Here is a 16,215-nt window from a genome sequence, read left to right on the forward strand (position 1 = left end):
GGGCCCAGCGCCAGGGCTGGGTTTCTCCTGGTGGTGCACATCCGCCCAGGCCTCGGCGCACAGAACAAAATGTCTTCCGCCCACGGAAGGGAACGCTGGCGCGGGGGCTAGGGAGGCAAGCGTGGAGGAGCAAACACCTTCCGAAGGGCGGTGGGGGTGATGCCCACTTCCGAGAGGGGGATGGGAGGGGCCAGGTGGGAGGGGGCCCTGGCCGGGCGTGCCCATACTCGCGGCAGGGGAAGCTCGGAAGTGTCAGAGGAACATTCCCCGGGGATCTGGCGAGTCCGGGAGTGGCCAGGAAACGTGTCCTAGGCACAAACCAGCCCCCTCCCTGCCCTCGGAGACAGGGCCCGTCTCCTGCCCGGGGGGGGGAGGCTCCTGCTCTCAGCCACGTGCCAGTCAGGCGTTTGGAGCACAAGCCCCGCCAGGCACCCGGCTCCCTGGCGCTGCCACAAACTGCCCCTCCGAGGCAGGGCCAGGAGCTGGGACGGGCGCCGGATACCCCGGCCTGCCACCCCCAGCAATGGGCCGTGTCCCTCTCTTCCGTGGCTGGTGCTTTCTGCTCCCAGCTCCGAGCACCCGCAGGGTCTTTCTCCTCCTGGCCCCTGGTCGCCCCCGACGTGGCAGGCCGCCGGCGTGTCCAGCAGTGGGGGTGGCTGCCAGTGGGAGCCCGGAGCTGTATTCACTGTGCTGCCGGGGCAGGCGAGGGGAGAAAGAGCCCCCCCCCACTGTGCTTTGGGGGTGTCCACAAGGCCATGACGGGCGACGCTCTGGGATGCTTCTCATAAATTCTCGGGTACACTCCATCTCCAGGGTCCGGGCCGCCAGCCCCACGCCTGGGGGCCCAGCTGCCAGGCCCACCTGTGGCGCCCCACCTGGACCCAGCTCCTGGGGGCAGTGAGGGGCATGGACAGGGTAAGGGGGGTAGCAAACCCAGTCGCACAAGGGTGGCCAGGGGCCTTTACCACCGACTGGCCACCGGGAGGCAGCACAGAACCACAACTGCAGTGCCCAGGAGTCCTGGCTCCACCCCCCCCACCCCAGCCCAAGCCAGCTCTAACCACTAGTCCCTACTCCCCTCCCAGAGCCAGGATAGAACGCAGATGTCCTGGTGCCCAGCCCCACAGGCTGTGCTGAGCGGGGTCCCCAGGAGCCCTGGGGAGGGGACGGATGAGGCAGAGGGGGGCTGCAATGAGGTAACATTTATTTCAGTTTGGGGGGGTCCCTCTCTGCCCACCCCCCTCTGTCTCTCTCACCGGGTGAAACGAGCAGGAATCTGGCCGTCCCTCCACCCTCCGTTCGCTCTGGAGGGCCAGCCCCTCCCCCCATCCTTGGCAGAGTCCGAGCCCCCCAGCTGGGTCCTGTGTGGCCCCAAAACACGGGGTCCCCCCGCCAACCATCCGCCCCACATATCTAGAACCCCAGCACCCCCCATATCCCCAGTCTGGTGACCCTCCCGACACACAACCCCGTCCCCCCATCATCCCTAGTGCAAGGCGCCGGCTCCAGCACCCGGTCTGGACTGTGGGGTGCTGGGGGGCTCCCTGGGCAGCACCCGAGTCCGCCAGCAGCGCCAGGAACCGTCGTGGGCGGCGGCAGCAGCAGCAGCAGCAACGGGCTTGAAACGGGCAAACCCAAGGCAGGCGAATAGCAGCAGGAAGTAGCTCCGGGCTAGGACCCCCGGCCGGCTCCGTGTCCATCTGGGCCCCGGCTCGCCTGGCGCATGGGCACCTGAACCCCCTTGTGCCCCGAGGCTGAAAGAGAGGGGGGGGCTCAGGGGATGGGGCAAGGAATAGGCACAGAGCCTGCCCCGCTGGGGGGCGCCGGCTCCCACCCCGGGCAAGGGGCTGGCTGGGGGGGACCCACTTACCCAGCTGGTATTTGTCTTTGGCTTCCGCTCGTTCCTTGGCGTCGAAATACCAGACGGTGATGGCGTACCTGGGCGGACAGACAGACCTAAGGGGGGGACGTGGCCTGGCAGGCACCACGACCCAGGCCCCCGTAGGAGGGGCTCCCAGGGGTAGGACCTGGCTCCGGCTCACCCCGCAACCTGACCCCCAAACCCAAGAGTCCCGGCTCCCAGCCTGCCCCACCCCCAACATCCAGAGGCCAATCAGACGCAGGGACTGGACCAGCGACGTGTGGTGTATGCAAATTGAATGCAAATGAGCCCTCCCCTCCCCCCCGTTCCCGCGGGATCCAGGTACCTCGTGGCGTAGGCCGGCTTCACCTCGTGGGGGTTGCGTCGGTCCGACCAGAAAATCAGCAGCCGGTCGAAGAGAGGCTCGATATTAGCCACCATGCGGCGCCCTTCAGGGTAGATCTGCAGAGCCCCCCCGTGGACCTAGGGGGCAGCCAGAAGGACACCTTAACTACCAGCCCCCCCTCCACCTGGTGTGTGCCCCACTGGCACCCAAGGGGCTAAACGCAGCAGGCCCCATGGAGTGAGGGGCTTCAGGGGGCTCACTGGCCACATGACCCCTCCTTGCCCCACCCCCAGGTGCTTAGAGAAACCGAGGGCTCCGTTCTCAGCCCACTCAGGTCCCTGGGGGGTAGGAGCCTCCCCAGCGGGTGTGGGGCTGGCATAAAGGGCTCTGTAGCCAGACACAAAACCCCATCTTGTTTTTCCACGAGCCCCATCTTGTTCCCCCCCCCCCCCCCAGAGAGCAAGAGAAAGGCAGTCAGCCTTTGATGCCCTGGGAACACAGGTTTGCTGCCTGTCCCTGACTCTACCATAAACAGAAACCAGACAGTAAATGGGCTAGCTGACGACCCGGGGCCTCCCGTCGCCCTGATGGCTAGTACCAGTAATTGACACGCCTGCACTGTCCCAGAGAGGAATCTTCGCCCATCACATACCAGAGGTGCCCATTGTCTGCATTTTCCCAGGTGTGAATTATGCTTTGCACCCTTCGTGGGAAACTTGGCATTCAAAGCCATTTTTCCTAATTGGCCACTTGAGCCCAGGAAGAAGCCTACATGACCCAAGGGGTATAAAAGAGGTTCAGCAGCCCACCCCATTTGAGCTCCAATCATCTATACCTGCTGGCAGGTATTGATTGTCTCCCGAGGTCTGTGGGACGCCCAACCTCGCCCTACTTCTTCCCGAGGGATTGAGAGAAAGACGCTGGCCACGCCAAGTCTGGAACGCAGGGGTGAGAATATATACCTGCTATGTGTCTATTTTGCATGCATTTAATAAGAGCTCAGAGAACCAAAGGGTTTCATGGTACCTGTAAGTGACTTATTAGTGTAATTTCTGTCCTGTCCTTTGTAGTGTCTGTGTTATCTGTAACACAGTAGTAGCATTTAACAACTAAGTTTACCCTGTAACAATAAAATAGTAACTGTTTAAGCTTTAACCTGACTCCTTCAGTTGCTGTAACAGAACCAAGCACAATTTAAAAGAACTTCAGCCGGTCATAAGGGACTCACTGCCCTGACCGTCGGCTGACAGAATTGGCGTAGTCGGCAGGATTGTGCTACTGGTTCACATACAGCAACATGAAGCCTGTCATGATAGACATGGATTTTAGTGGTATAGAGAAAGGGTTTGCCCAGGAAGGTTGGGGCAACCCAAAATTGGATAGAGAAATGTTAGAAGAGGATTGGGGAAATCCTGAGGAGTTGTGGGTGCAGTTCTGTAAGTATAGAACTGCCTGCAAGCTAAAGAATGGGACAAAGCCTGAGTCTGTGGAAAGGAGCCACTTTCCATTTAGCAAGAAAAACAGGATCAGGCCCAGGCAAGCAGGCAGAAAAGGAAAACAGGATCAGGCCCAGACAAGCAGGCAGGTAACAGATAAGATTGAAAGCCTTGTGGTAGAATTGAGAAAAAGGCTGTAAGTACTGGATATCTAAATCCTTAAGCATACTTACAAGAGTAATATCTGAAACAAGGCCAGTTTTTATTTTAGAGATAAGAAAGTGTTTTAAGAAAAGAGAAACAGAGAATTTAAACTCTGAAGAGAATGGAGAGAATTGAGCAGTTGTGCAAATGCTAAAATGGTGTAGATAGAAAATTGTGGTTTCTTTGCAGCCATTCTGAAGGAAAAATGGGCCCTTTTTCCAAAGGAATGTCTGTAAATAATCCAGGCAAATTTGACTCAAATTCGTACATTTGATTAGAGAGACTGCTAAAAGAACTCTAAAGGGAGGGGGTTCTATTGGAACTGAACTACCCCATTGAATAAAAGGGAATGTAATTGTTGTACAGCTATGTAGAAATAGTGTAAGAAAGGTTCAGAGAGAATGTATGTGTACCTGTGTAGATGTGTGTATATATATATATATATATATATATATATAGTGTAAATAAATGAAGTTTTAAGGTCCAGTAATCTTGTTTGTTTGTAGGTTTAAAACAGATTGGTTTGGTTTACTTTCAGTAAGACCATTTCAGTCCAAGTTGTTTAATGAAGGTACAGGATAACTGTGAGCATAAAGAGAGAGTTATAACCTATGCAAAGTTTAATGTGGCTAAGTAATGTTGTAAACAAAGATTGCACATTTCCCTGTAAACTATAGAATGAGTAAAACCTGCAAACAGACTAAAATGCTGTGAAAGCTCCAGGAGCCACACCAGGTTGTGATTTCTTTTGTGGTGCAAATGCCCTAGCTGGCAGCACAAAGAAGCTTTGCAGGTAATAGCTAAGTTTGATTAGCAAACTACCTGAGACCAGAAAGTTCAAATTGTAGCCCTCCAGAAAGAAAGAAAAATGAGGTATTGGTATTGCTATTTTAGTCCCAATAGCAGGTTGGGTATACTAGAAAAGTTTAAATGTAAGCAGTCTTTTAAGAAGGCAGAGAGAAGACTGAAAAATTGGCATTTGTAAAAGATGTTACCCCTTTTGAACAAAATCTTGCAAAGGTTCGGGCATAGCCCTTGATCTGATCAAGTGTTAACTGCTTGTCCATACAATTTCAGACCTAAAAGACAAAGTGGCTAACTACCTGTAAATATGTAAATCCTTGGCTCCAATGGAGAGGGAAACAGCTGCAGCTTTTGTCTTCTATGGAAACCCTGTAATGAGGTGTTCTTCAAAATTGTCTGAATATAAGAATACAAATATGAAACTGGAAAAATGTAAAAGCCTCTGCTGCAAAAGTGGAGAGGTAGAAATGCATGTCCCTCAATACCCAGACAGAGCTAGATTCCCTTAAGGATGGGTGCTGAGAGTTAAAGCACATCTCAGATTTATTTTTTTTTTCTTCCCTCAGGAATATGTTTAAGAAAAGGACCAGGAGGTATGAGGCTTAATGAACAAGCTCACCCTCCTTACCAAATTAATAGTAGACAAACATGTGTCATTGTAAAAAGTCATTTAGCAGGAATTAGGATGGACCAAAAGAAGGGGAAGGCAGAAAGTTTGGAGCCCTATGGGCATAGTTGAAGGAATAAGGAAAGTAAAGCAGACATTGGAAAGTTACTAGGAATGAGACATTTTCTTTGAAAGGACAAAGCAAGTGATTTGAGGGAATGTGAAGATAAAAGGTGGACTCCATGGGAGTGTGGAAGGAATTAAGCAATGGTAGTAATATGTGAAGGGAAATCTTGTTTTAAAATGACACCTTGTTTCTTTGCAGCCTCTTCCTTAAGCACTGTGCAAATCATGTAGGCAAAGAAACAATCAAATGTAAACATTTTGTCTATGGACACCTTTGTTAAATCTGCAAAGGAAAATTAAGGATTCTACTGAAACTTAATTGGTTAACTGCATAAAGAATGAGCTCTATATATTGTAACCCTATTTTGTGGGTTTCAAATGAACTAGTTTTATTTTGTTTTGGATAATGTCCTCTTGCTTAAAATTGCAAACAGACAAGGCACAAATTGGTTAGTGCTTCTGTTGGGCATTCAACTCTTAAGGACATTTAACTTTCTAGAAACCAAATTATTAGTTTAAAAACTCAAGCTTTGAAACTTAACTGTCTCTTTCAAGGCTGAGTTTATAACACTTTTGGCTTGCTTTTAAATTCAACATTATATGTAAATACAGGCTGCCTGGTTATTTCAAAGGAAAGTGGACAGGGAAGGCTGTTGCTGTTTCAGCAGACACATCCACTGCACCCCTGACCACAAACATAGAAGGAACAGCTCAGCTCGCAGAGCTGGCAGCAATCAATTAGCTTGTGAGGCAGGGGCCAGTACCATCTACACTAACTCCTATGCTGTATGGGCTGGAGCCACCCAGTGGATAAATAACTGGGAAATAGGAAAGCCTGTTTGGAGATTGGAATATTGGAAATGGATATACCAGCATGCAACCCCACATGCCTTAAGCATAATTCATGTGTCCAAAAGAATAATACTCTAGCTGCATAGCTAAATAACCTAGCAAATGCAGCAGTACAAATTTTTGCTGCCCAGGTGGATTGGGAACGCCTGTACATTTGGCTACATAAAACCTTGGGACACACAGAGAGCTGGTGCGGCAGGCACATGCCAGGGGGTGGCCTATCACCCACAAACAAGCCAGAGCTCTGGTACAAGCTTGCACCCTATGTGCTGAACTCAGGAAACATATAACAAAAGAACAATGGTTTGCCAGGCTAAGAAATGGAAAAATACTATGGGCAACCTGGCAAGTAAATTATATTGGTACACTACCCACCAGTAAGCAAGGGTGGAAGTATGTTTTAACTGGAATGGAAATTGTTTCAGGAATTGGTTTTTGCTTACTCAACCCCAGTGGCAACAAGGTTGTTTACAGTCATGGGACTAAACCACTTAATAGCCCTGGTCCCAACACCCCAGTTTGGGAACACAAACCCATGTACTGCACTCCTACAAGGGAAAAGGAGTCTGGACCACTGCAGATGCTGGGCTAACACCAATAACCATTACTGAGGCTTGGCTTGTATCCAAGACCGGCAAACCTTATGTTTTCTTACAGGAAACTGAGGCAATAGCCCTGAACAGCGCTCCAGTGGGATGGATCCCTCCCAATGCTGGTGTGGATCCGGGACAGCACCATGAACTTTTTGTATATATATACACCGCTTGCTGTTGTAGCGCTTGCAACCACTGTTGTTAGTTACAGACTATTGAAATAAGACATGGTACTCCAACTCGCCATGGTCTTCTTCCTCATCCCAACTGCTACTGCTGTACCAGAACACCTTACTTGACTCCTCTACTGGACTGGGAATCGAGTTTGTCCCTCTCAGCCCAAATGACTGGTGAAACAAAGTGACATCTTCCGATGGGGACCGGTATGGTTCGATGACAGCGACTACCGCAATCCTCTAAATAACTCTGGGGGGAGGTCAAGGGGGGAGGCAAGGGAAGTGGCAACAAACGGTATGGGATAAGACATGCTGTAACTAAAAATGTAAAGCCTCATGGCTAGATTGTCTAGCCCAACACCTAGGACTTTCGTTAACTCCCTTCCTTCACTCTATTGTAAATACTATATTAACCATTTTACTTGTTGTAATTGCTTGCTGCATGCTTCTATGTATTGTTAGGCATTTTGTGTACACTGCTACCTCCTCTGCACAAATCTGGTATATGGCATTGGGAAGCGATCCTAATCAATCCCTTGATCCAAATTATCTGATCAGACCCTGCTGATAGGGCGATTTTAGCTTCCTCCAAGGAGGGCAAAGGGTGCTGGCATCACCGCCATCTTGCGTTCTGGGACATAGTGAGGCGTGTCAAGGGGGTGGAATGTAGCCAGACACAAAACCCCATCTTGTTTTTCCACGAGCCCCATCTTGTTCCCCCCCCCCCCCCCAGAGAGCAAGAGAAAGGCAGTCAGCCTTTGATGCCCTGGGAACACAGGTTTGCTGCCTGTCCCTGACTCTACCATAAACAGAAACCAGACAGTAAATGGGCTAGCTGACGACCCGGGGCCTCCCGTCGCCCTGATGGCTAGTACCAGTAATTGACACGCCTGCACTGTCCCAGAGAGGAATCTTCGCCCATCACATACCAGAGGTGCCCATTGTCTGCATTTTCCCAGGTGTGAATTATGCTTTGCACCCTTCGTGGGAAACTTGGCATTCAAAGCCATTTTTCCTAATTGGCCACTTGAGCCCAGGAAGAAGCCTACATGACCCAAGGGGTATAAAAGAGGTTCAGCAGCCCACCCCATTTGAGCTCCAATCATCTATACCTGCTGGCAGGTATTGATTGTCTCCCGAGGTCTGTGGGACGCCCAACCTCGCCCTACTTCTTCCCGAGGGATTGAGAGAAAGACGCTGGCCACGCCAAGTCTGGAACGCAGGGGTGAGAATATATACCTGCTATGTGTCTATTTTGCATGCATTTAATAAGAGCTCAGAGAACCAAAGGGTTTCATGGTACCTGTAAGTGACTTATTAGTGTAATTTCTGTCCTGTCCTTTGTAGTGTCTGTGTTATCTGTAACACAGTAGTAGCATTTAACAACTAAGTTTACCCTGTAACAATAAAATAGTAACTGTTTAAGCTTTAACCTGACTCCTTCAGTTGCTGTAACAGAACCAAGCACAATTTAAAAGAACTTCAGCCGGTCATAAGGGACTCACTGCCCTGACCGTCGGCTGACAGGCTCCCAGCCCCAAAGCAGGGGGGCAGATGGGGCTGTGTCAATTCCTCGGTGCCCAGGCCTACGACAGCTGGGCTGACTCAAGAGGCAGGTACCACAGGGAAACTGAGGCACAGAGCAAGTCCATGGATTGGCATGCAGGCCTCCCCCCCGCCTAGACCCCACTCCCCTCCCTCAGCTGGGGAGAGAACCCAGGAGTCCTGGCTCCCACCCCCCTGCTCTAACCACTAGCCCCCACTGCCCTCCCAGAGCTGGGATCCCGGCTCCCCCTAGTGGCGGGACACCACTAGACATCTAGTGTCTCTAACCACTAGACATCCCTCCATCCAGCTTCTAACCCGGATGCCCCCAAAGGCCCAGGGCCCGTCCCATCGTGCCCCGGGCCTGTCTCCTGCCAGGTAACTGCGGTGGGCCGGGGGGGGGGGGGGCACGTACCTGGCTGTCCCAGCCCCGGTTGAGGTAATAGATGCAGGTCAGGCAGCGCCCGTCACCATTCGGGTTGTCCACGTGCCGCACGTACCCCCGCCCGTTGCCAGGGTAACAGGCCACCATGGCCTGAGGAGAGGACAAGGAGGGGGTCACGGCAGGGGCCCAGAGACACTACAGCTCCCCGGTCTGCTGACCCCCCTCCCCCGGCTGAGAGAGGGAGTCCCGGCTCCCAGCCCCTCCCCCCCGCGCTAACCACTAGCCCCCACTGCCCTCCCAGAGCCAGGGAGAGAACCCACGCATCCTAGTGCCGGGGTTGGAGGAGGGGGGGGACAGTCGAAGCTCTCGGGTCCCCCCGGAGCTTGTCAAACATGCCCCCCCCCAATTCCACTGGGGTCTGGGGCAGAGACGGCAGCAGGGGGGGAGGGTCAGCACCCCCAGGGCAGGACCCTGCCCACCCCCTTTCTCTTTTCTCTCTGTTGGGACAGCCAAGACCCCCCCCCAAAGGGGAGAGCTCAGCCCCAGTGGGACAGCCAAGACCCCCCCCCAAAGGGGAGAGCTCAGCCCCAGTGGGACAGCCAAGACCCCCCCCCAAAGGGGAGAGCTCAGCCCCAGTGGGACAGCCAAGACCCCCCCCCAAAGGGGAGAGCTCAGCCCCAGTGGGACAGTCAAGACCCCCCCCCATCCTGCTGCTGAGTCCAGAGGCCACAAAGAAATCCCACCCCCGAGCAAGTGGGGGGCTGCCAGAAGCAGACCCACCGGCCCCCCCTCCCCGGGGCAGGGCGGCAGCAGATGCCCATCACCTGGGACTCTGGGCTGCCCCAGCATGTGACACAGCCCAGAAGTTAGGAGGAAGTTGGGGGGCTGAATTCCCCACCCCCCACAGCCCAGGGTCCCAGCCCCACACCAGCTGCTGTCCCCCAAGAGATGTGAGACAGGCCTCCCAACCCAGCCCCCTGCAAGCCTAGGCTCAAGGTGACCCCCCCCCCCGGCCAGGCTGGCTGGGGGGGGGGAGGTGGTGCCAAGGGAAAGCTGCTTTCCTGGCCTCAAGTGACCCCAGCTGGGGGGGGCGTCCTGGACCGGCCCCTCCCCCCTGGGCCAGGCGTCAGGGAGACACGGTGTCCTCAGGCCGGGAACAGGACAAGCAGGCACGGGGCAGGCGGGGGGGGGGCTGCACAGAGCGGGCGCCAGTGAGGCTTTGGGAGGGGCTGCCCCCCCATCTCTAGAAACAGCCACCAGGAGCTGGCTCGACAGCTGGTATCCCCCCACAGCTCCTCACTCCCGACCCACAGCCCGGATCCCCCCCCGATTCCTCCCCCCACTGCCCCTCACTCCCGACCCACAGCCCAGATCCCCCCCCGATTCCTCCCCCCACTGCCCCTCACTCCCGACTCGCAGCCCAGATCCCCCCCCGATTCCTCCCCCCACTGCTCCTCACTCCCGACTCGCAGCCCGGATCCCCCCCGATTCCTCCCCCCACTGCCCCTCACTCCCGACCCACAGCCCGGATCCCCCCCCGATTCCTCCCCCCACTGCCCCTCACTCCCGACCCACAGCCCGGATCCCCCCCCGATTCCTCCCCCCACTGCCCCTCACTCCCGACCCACAGCCCGGATCCCCCCCAATTCCTCCCCCCACTCTGCCAGTGCTCCTCACTCCCGACCCACAGCCCGGATCCCCCCCCGATTCCTCCCCCCACTGCTCCTCACTCCCGACCCGCAGCCCAGATCCCCCCCCGATTCCTCCCCCCACTGCTCCTCACTCCCGACCCACAGCCCGGATCCCCCCCCAATTCCTCCCCCCGCTGCCCCTCACTCCCGACCCGCAGCCCGGATCCCCCCCCAATTCCTCCCCCCACTCTGCCAGTGCCCCTCACTCCCGACCCACAGCCCGGATCCCCCCCCGATTCCTCCCCCCACTCTGCCAGTGCCCCTCACTCCCGACCCACAGCCCGGATCCCCCCCCGATTCCTCCCCCAACTCTGCCAGTGCCCCTCACTCCCGACCCGCAGCCCGGATCCCCCCCCGATTCTTCCCCCCACTCTGCCAGTGCCCCTCACTCCCGACCCGCAGCCCGGATCCCCCCCCGATTCCTCCCCCCACTCTGCCAGTGCCCCTCACTCCCGACTCACAGCCTGGGTCCCCCAGCCATGACCATGCCAAGTTCTGGGGTGGTCTGAGGCTCACACAAGCCCCTTTGGCTTTGAGGCCATGGGGCAGGTGTCCCTCCCCCTCTGCCCTTCAAGGAGCCCTGGAGGGCAGAAGATGGGGGGGCGGCTTAATTCTGCTCTTCCTCCCTGCATACAGGATCCAGCCTCAGCAACTGCTCAGCCACCCCCTCCACTCCCTGCCCCCACACCCAGGGTCCATGCCCTCCAGGCCAGCCCCACCCCACCCCACACCGCCCAGCCTGGCAGCACCACACAGCTCCACGGGGCACGGTGCCAGGCCTGCCTGGGGCCTCTCGCCTCCACCAGGCACCGGCAGGGAGGGACAGGGCCTGGGAATGGGGAAGCGATGGGGGAGAAGGGTTCAGTGACCCCAGAGAAACATTTTCCAGCTGGGCGGCGAATGGGGCTTGGGGCCTGTCCCTTCTGGGGGGCGCCGGCTCCCATCCGGCTGGCTGGGTTGGGGGGCAGGGAATGGGGTTTGGGTCCTGTCCCCTCTGGGGGGTGCCGGCTCCCATCCGGCTGGCTGGGTTGGGGGGCAAGGAATGGGGTTCGGGGCCTGCCCCCTCTGGGGGGCGCCGGCTCCCATCCGGCTGGATGGATGGTGGGTGAGCTGGGTTGTCAGGTCTCAGCCCCATCCTGACCTGCACTAGCTGCCCCCTCCCTCCTGCAGTGAGCACTGCCCCCCCCCCCCCCAGCCTCCAGAAGGACTCATCCCATAGCAGGTCACTGGAATCGGGTGAGGGGGGGTGCCAAACTATTAAAAGGGCCAGGGCAGCCAGGGTGGTGTGGGCTGGACTTTGTCCAGGCAGAAACTGAGGCATGGGGAAGAGAAGGCCTGTCCCTAACGTCACCCAGTGAGTCAGCGACAGGGCCAGGACCCAGGTGTCCGGCCCCCAGACTCCCCTCCCCTCCCCTCCCGTAACATGGCAGCATTGGGTGACGCATCCCTGTAGAACCAGCCTCCCCCCTGTACCCCACCCCAGAAGTGGCCGCATCTGAGCAGTGCTGCTGGGCCTAAGATCCCCCACGGGCTCCCAGCCAGTGCTTGGGGTGCCCCATGGACGGACACACACACACACGTTCCAGGAAGGCGCAGGGCTGGTGGGGGAGCTGGCAGCGTTCCTGGTAAACAGGCCTCAGATGGCAGGCCGGGCAGGGAGCCAGCCCCAGGCTCGGGGGCGGTCACGGGGCAGGGGATCCCTCACCCACCGATTCCCCTCCCCCGAGGGGATTTTCCTGGAAGGCCAAACAGACCAGAGACCGGGGTAAACAGCCCCCCGGCCTCCCCCCCAGCACAGGCTCACCCCATGGCAGATGGAATTTCCCAAATTCAGCACCACCCCAATGAGGCGCTAGGGGGTGCCAAGCTGAAGGGGCTGGTTGGGGGGCTCAGTGGGGGGTGCCAGGCTGCAGGGAGCAGGTTGGGGGTTCATTGGGGGATACTGGGCAGAAGGGGGCCAGTTGGGGGGCTCAGCGGGAGGCGCTGACAGCCCCATGCCCCAGCGCAGCGCTACAGGGAGAGAGCCCAGCTGGGCAGGGTCTTCCAAGACCCTTCCCCATGAGTGGGGGGCACCCCTCCAGGTGGGGGCCCACCCCCACGCAGACTGATCCTGCTAGAACCCCTCTCTGGCACTGACCCAGGAGGCCAGAAACCCCACCCCACGCCCCACAGCCAGGGACGGGCCCCACTTGGGGGTTGTTACATGTACACTTGGATGTTGCCCTTTTAAGGACACCCCCTCCCCCCCACTTCCCAGGGTCAGCAGTTTGCGATTTGCTGTCTCACTGGGGGAGGGAGGGAGGGCTCCACCATTGAGGAATCCCAGGGCAGCATGTCCTGCAGGGGAGCCCCCCCCCCCCCCCCCCCCCAGCCAGCCCAGGGGTAAGCTAAGGCCAAGGCCCCAGGCCAAAGCACAGGCGGCCGGCAAGCACAGATGTCCTTGAGCAGCTACCTTGGCCCTGGCTCCCAGCCCTGTCTGCTCTAACCACTAGCCCCCGCTTCCCTCCCAGAGAACCCAGGAGTCCTGAACCCCAGCCCCACCCTGGTTCTCAGCTCCGCTACTGACTCAAGCTGTGACCTTGGCCACATCCTTTTCCCTTCTGGTGCCGTCAGTTCCCGCCCCGCACCGGGAAGTGGGGCCCCCGGATCAGGGCGGTAATTCATGCCATGTGCCCTGCTGGAAGGTTCCTGCTTCAGGGACCTTTGTCCCCACCAGCGTGCCCAGCTGCAGCCCAGAAATGCAGCCTACTGCCCCCCCCCCCCCCAAAGCCTCCAGCACCCACACAGATGTCTGGCCTGGCTGCAAAGGGCAGGAGTTTGCCGGTTCCATGGGGGACGGGGACACAGGAGGGACCTTTAGAAAGGTTCATGCACAAACCCTGGGGGAGATGGATTCATCTGGGGGGGTTGGCTCTGCCCCCAACATGAGTCCCACCCACATACGGACCCCCATCACTGAGGGGGGGCTGGGGGTCCTACTGGGACACTCTCGCTCCAAATCCAAACTGCCTTCCTTCCATTCCGCGGCCTTCCCTCTGGCCACTTTAATTTGGAACGAGAGTGTCCACATGGAAGAAAGGAAGTGGTTTCACTCCACTTTACGAGTCACCGTGGACGAACCCTCCTGAGCCGGCTGGTTCCGCGAGGGGTCCAGGCGCCAGGGCAAACCCTGGGTAGTAACCGAGTCCAGATCCAGACTCCCCCAAAGCCTTCCCACAATTCCCTGTCCTGGTAGAAGACTCTCCCCCAATGCCCCAGGAGAGACGTCAGAGGGCAGCGTGGCCGAGGCTCGCAAAGGAGCGTGGGATACTCCCCAGAAGCCCCAGGGCACTGCTTGGCTCCGGGCTGGGGCTAACCCTGCCGTGTGTACCGGGCTCAAGCCAACGCTGGTTCTCCCCCCCCCCCCGCCTCCCCATGTGGCCTCCCTGCTCCTAGACTGGTACCCAGCGCCCCGCGATGCAGCCACTTCTGGGGTGAGGCCAGAGAAGGAGCCAGGATGACAGCTCTGGCAGGGCAGTGGGGGCTAGCGGTGAGAGCCAAGGAGGGCTGGGAGCCGGCTAAGTCCCACTGGGGGCATTACTCATTCTACCCCCCAGCTTCTCCCCACCTTCCTCCCCTCCCGCCACCCATGCAGACTGCTAGCTCCCAGCCACGATGGGGAAACTGAGGCAGCCCCCAGCCGAGACTTGCAATGGGTCTGTGGCGACGCTGCGGAGAGAACCCAGGAGTCCGCGAGGACGGAGGGGGCTCACCTTGGTCCTGCCGTTAATGAGGGATGTGCCCAGGTGGGGGGCGCACTGCAGGACCAGCTGGTCGACGTGGGCCATGAGGGACCCGATGGCCTGGCAGCCGGGCTCGCGCCCCTCCACCCAGGCGATCTGGTCCCCGCGGATGCTGCGGGAGGGGAGGCCGCGCTGGCTCACCAGCTGCCCGTCCCGGAACTTGCCGCTGCGGCCCAGGCCCTGCACCTCGGCCAGCACCCGCGCACCCAGCGCCTCGCCCAGGAACGCGTCCTTGACACAGATCCCATAGTAGCGCATGCAGGGCACCACGAAGTCCAGTGCCAGCCGCCCGGCCGGTGCCCCTTCCTCCCGGTGCCGCCCGGCCGGCTCACCCGCCTCCGAGTCCCTGCTCTCCAGCCGCCTCCGCTTGGGCCCCGGGGGCGCCCCATGCCCGCCCAGCGCCACCAGCAGCACGCGCCCGTCGTCAAGCACAGCGGCCCCTTCGCTCTGCAGCGGGCACAGCCTCCCACGCTGGAGCAGGCTGGCGGGGGCCAAGCCGCCAGGGAGCCCAGAGCACGTCAAGGGTCCCAGGAAGTCCTGCTGGCAGTGCCCAGTGGGGTGCCTGGTGCAGCTCTCGCCCCCCATGGTGGCCCGACCCAGCGCTGGGCACCCTGGCTCTACGGGGTGCAGGTGACTCGGTTTCTCCATGGCGCTTGGGTCACGTCCATGGTGCTGCAGGGCTGGAGATCGCAGGGTGCCGGGGGTGTTTCCTGGAAAGACAGAGGGGGGTCAGGTGGGGCGCACGGGGGGTGAGGCAGGGAAAGGGGGGCGCGGAGGATCCAAAGAGAATTCACCGCCCAATTTCCTCTCCAACCCTTCCGCAGGCGGGCAGGGGGTGGGGGGACCCCAACCTCGGGGGGTATCGCCCAGCCCCTCCCAACAAGAGCCTGACCCCCGCCGCTCACACATCCCCGAGAGACCCCCAGACACCCATTTAATAGCAGCAGCCCCCCCGTGGCATCTCTGACCCCCCCCAGCCCCTTCCCGGGCAGAGAGAAGCTGCGCCCCCCTCCCCGCAAGTCCCCCGGGGCAGCCTGGGGGGGGGGGGCTGAAAACATTACAGCCTCGTGGCGGGGGAGCCCGGCCTCAAAGCGGGGGGGGGGCAAAGCGAGGGGGGGTCCCCGGGGTCCCCGCCCATCACCTCGCGCAGTTCCCGTGCGCCGCGCCGACAGCTGCGCCCCTCTCCGCTGCGCGCCGCGCTCGTCCCTCTGCTGCGCCCGGCGCGGGGCCGTGGGGGGAGCCCCGGCGGGGCCCCTCGCTCCTTAGCCGCGGGGGGGGGGGGGGGGACGGAGCTCTGCTCTCCCCCAAGCACGCACCGGGACGAAGGGGTCCGTCCGCGCGCCCGCCGCCCCCGCCCCCCCGTCTTGCTCCGCCCCCCCGCGCCAGCTGCGCCTCCGCCCCCCGCGCATCGCCCGCCCCTGGAGAGGGGCTGGGGCACTGCCCGCAGGGCGTCCACCTCCCCGCCCCACCCCCCCCCCCGGGCCTCACTCGGGGGGGGGCTCTGGGCCTGGCCCCCCAGCGCCACGTAATGGAAACCCTCCCGCTGCAAGCGACCCCTTAGGGACTTCGGCCCCCCCACCCCCACGGGTCCGTGCCAACCCCTCGGCCCTCTGACCTCCTGCCCCCGAGGCTGGCAAAGGGCCCCATAGGCGTGGGGGAGGGGCACTGGGCCTGTGGGGCCCCCAGCCCCAGAGCGAGAGGCTGAAGCAATGACCCTAGGGCCGGGGGTTGTTCTCAAATCCCCCTAGCGAGGCAGCGGGCACCCCCCTGGCAGGGCTGCAGGAGGGGGGCTCTGCCCATCCCCAGC

General features: G+C 59.2%; 1 protein-coding gene across 2 annotated transcripts; it reads right to left on the reverse strand.

The window, feature by feature from the left end:
• Positions 1–1,184: 1,184 nt before the first annotated feature.
• Positions 1,185–15,762, reverse strand: EGLN2 (egl-9 family hypoxia inducible factor 2). 2 transcript variants are annotated; one of them, XM_075915545.1, is made up of 6 exons: positions 15,725–15,762; positions 14,379–15,118; positions 8,966–9,085; positions 2,204–2,344; positions 1,871–1,934; positions 1,185–1,754 (listed from the first exon to the last, which is right to left on the reverse strand). In XM_075915545.1, the coding sequence occupies exons 2-6, from the start codon at positions 15,054–15,056 to the stop codon at positions 1,672–1,674; spliced, it is 1,086 nt and encodes a 361-aa protein (XP_075771660.1). In that variant the 5' UTR covers positions 15,057–15,118; positions 15,725–15,762; the 3' UTR covers positions 1,185–1,671. The 2 variants fall into 2 exon arrangements, with proteins under 2 accessions (XP_075771660.1, XP_075771659.1); XM_075915544.1 differs by lacking the exon at positions 15,725–15,762 and adding an exon at positions 15,550–15,707 and having other exon boundaries at positions 1,187–1,754.
• Positions 15,763–16,215: the final 453 nt, after the last annotated feature.

Source organism: Pelodiscus sinensis, unplaced genomic scaffold (genome assembly GCF_049634645.1).
Source record: "Pelodiscus sinensis isolate JC-2024 unplaced genomic scaffold, ASM4963464v1 ctg34, whole genome shotgun sequence".
NCBI lineage: Eukaryota > Metazoa > Chordata > Testudines > Trionychidae > Pelodiscus > Pelodiscus sinensis.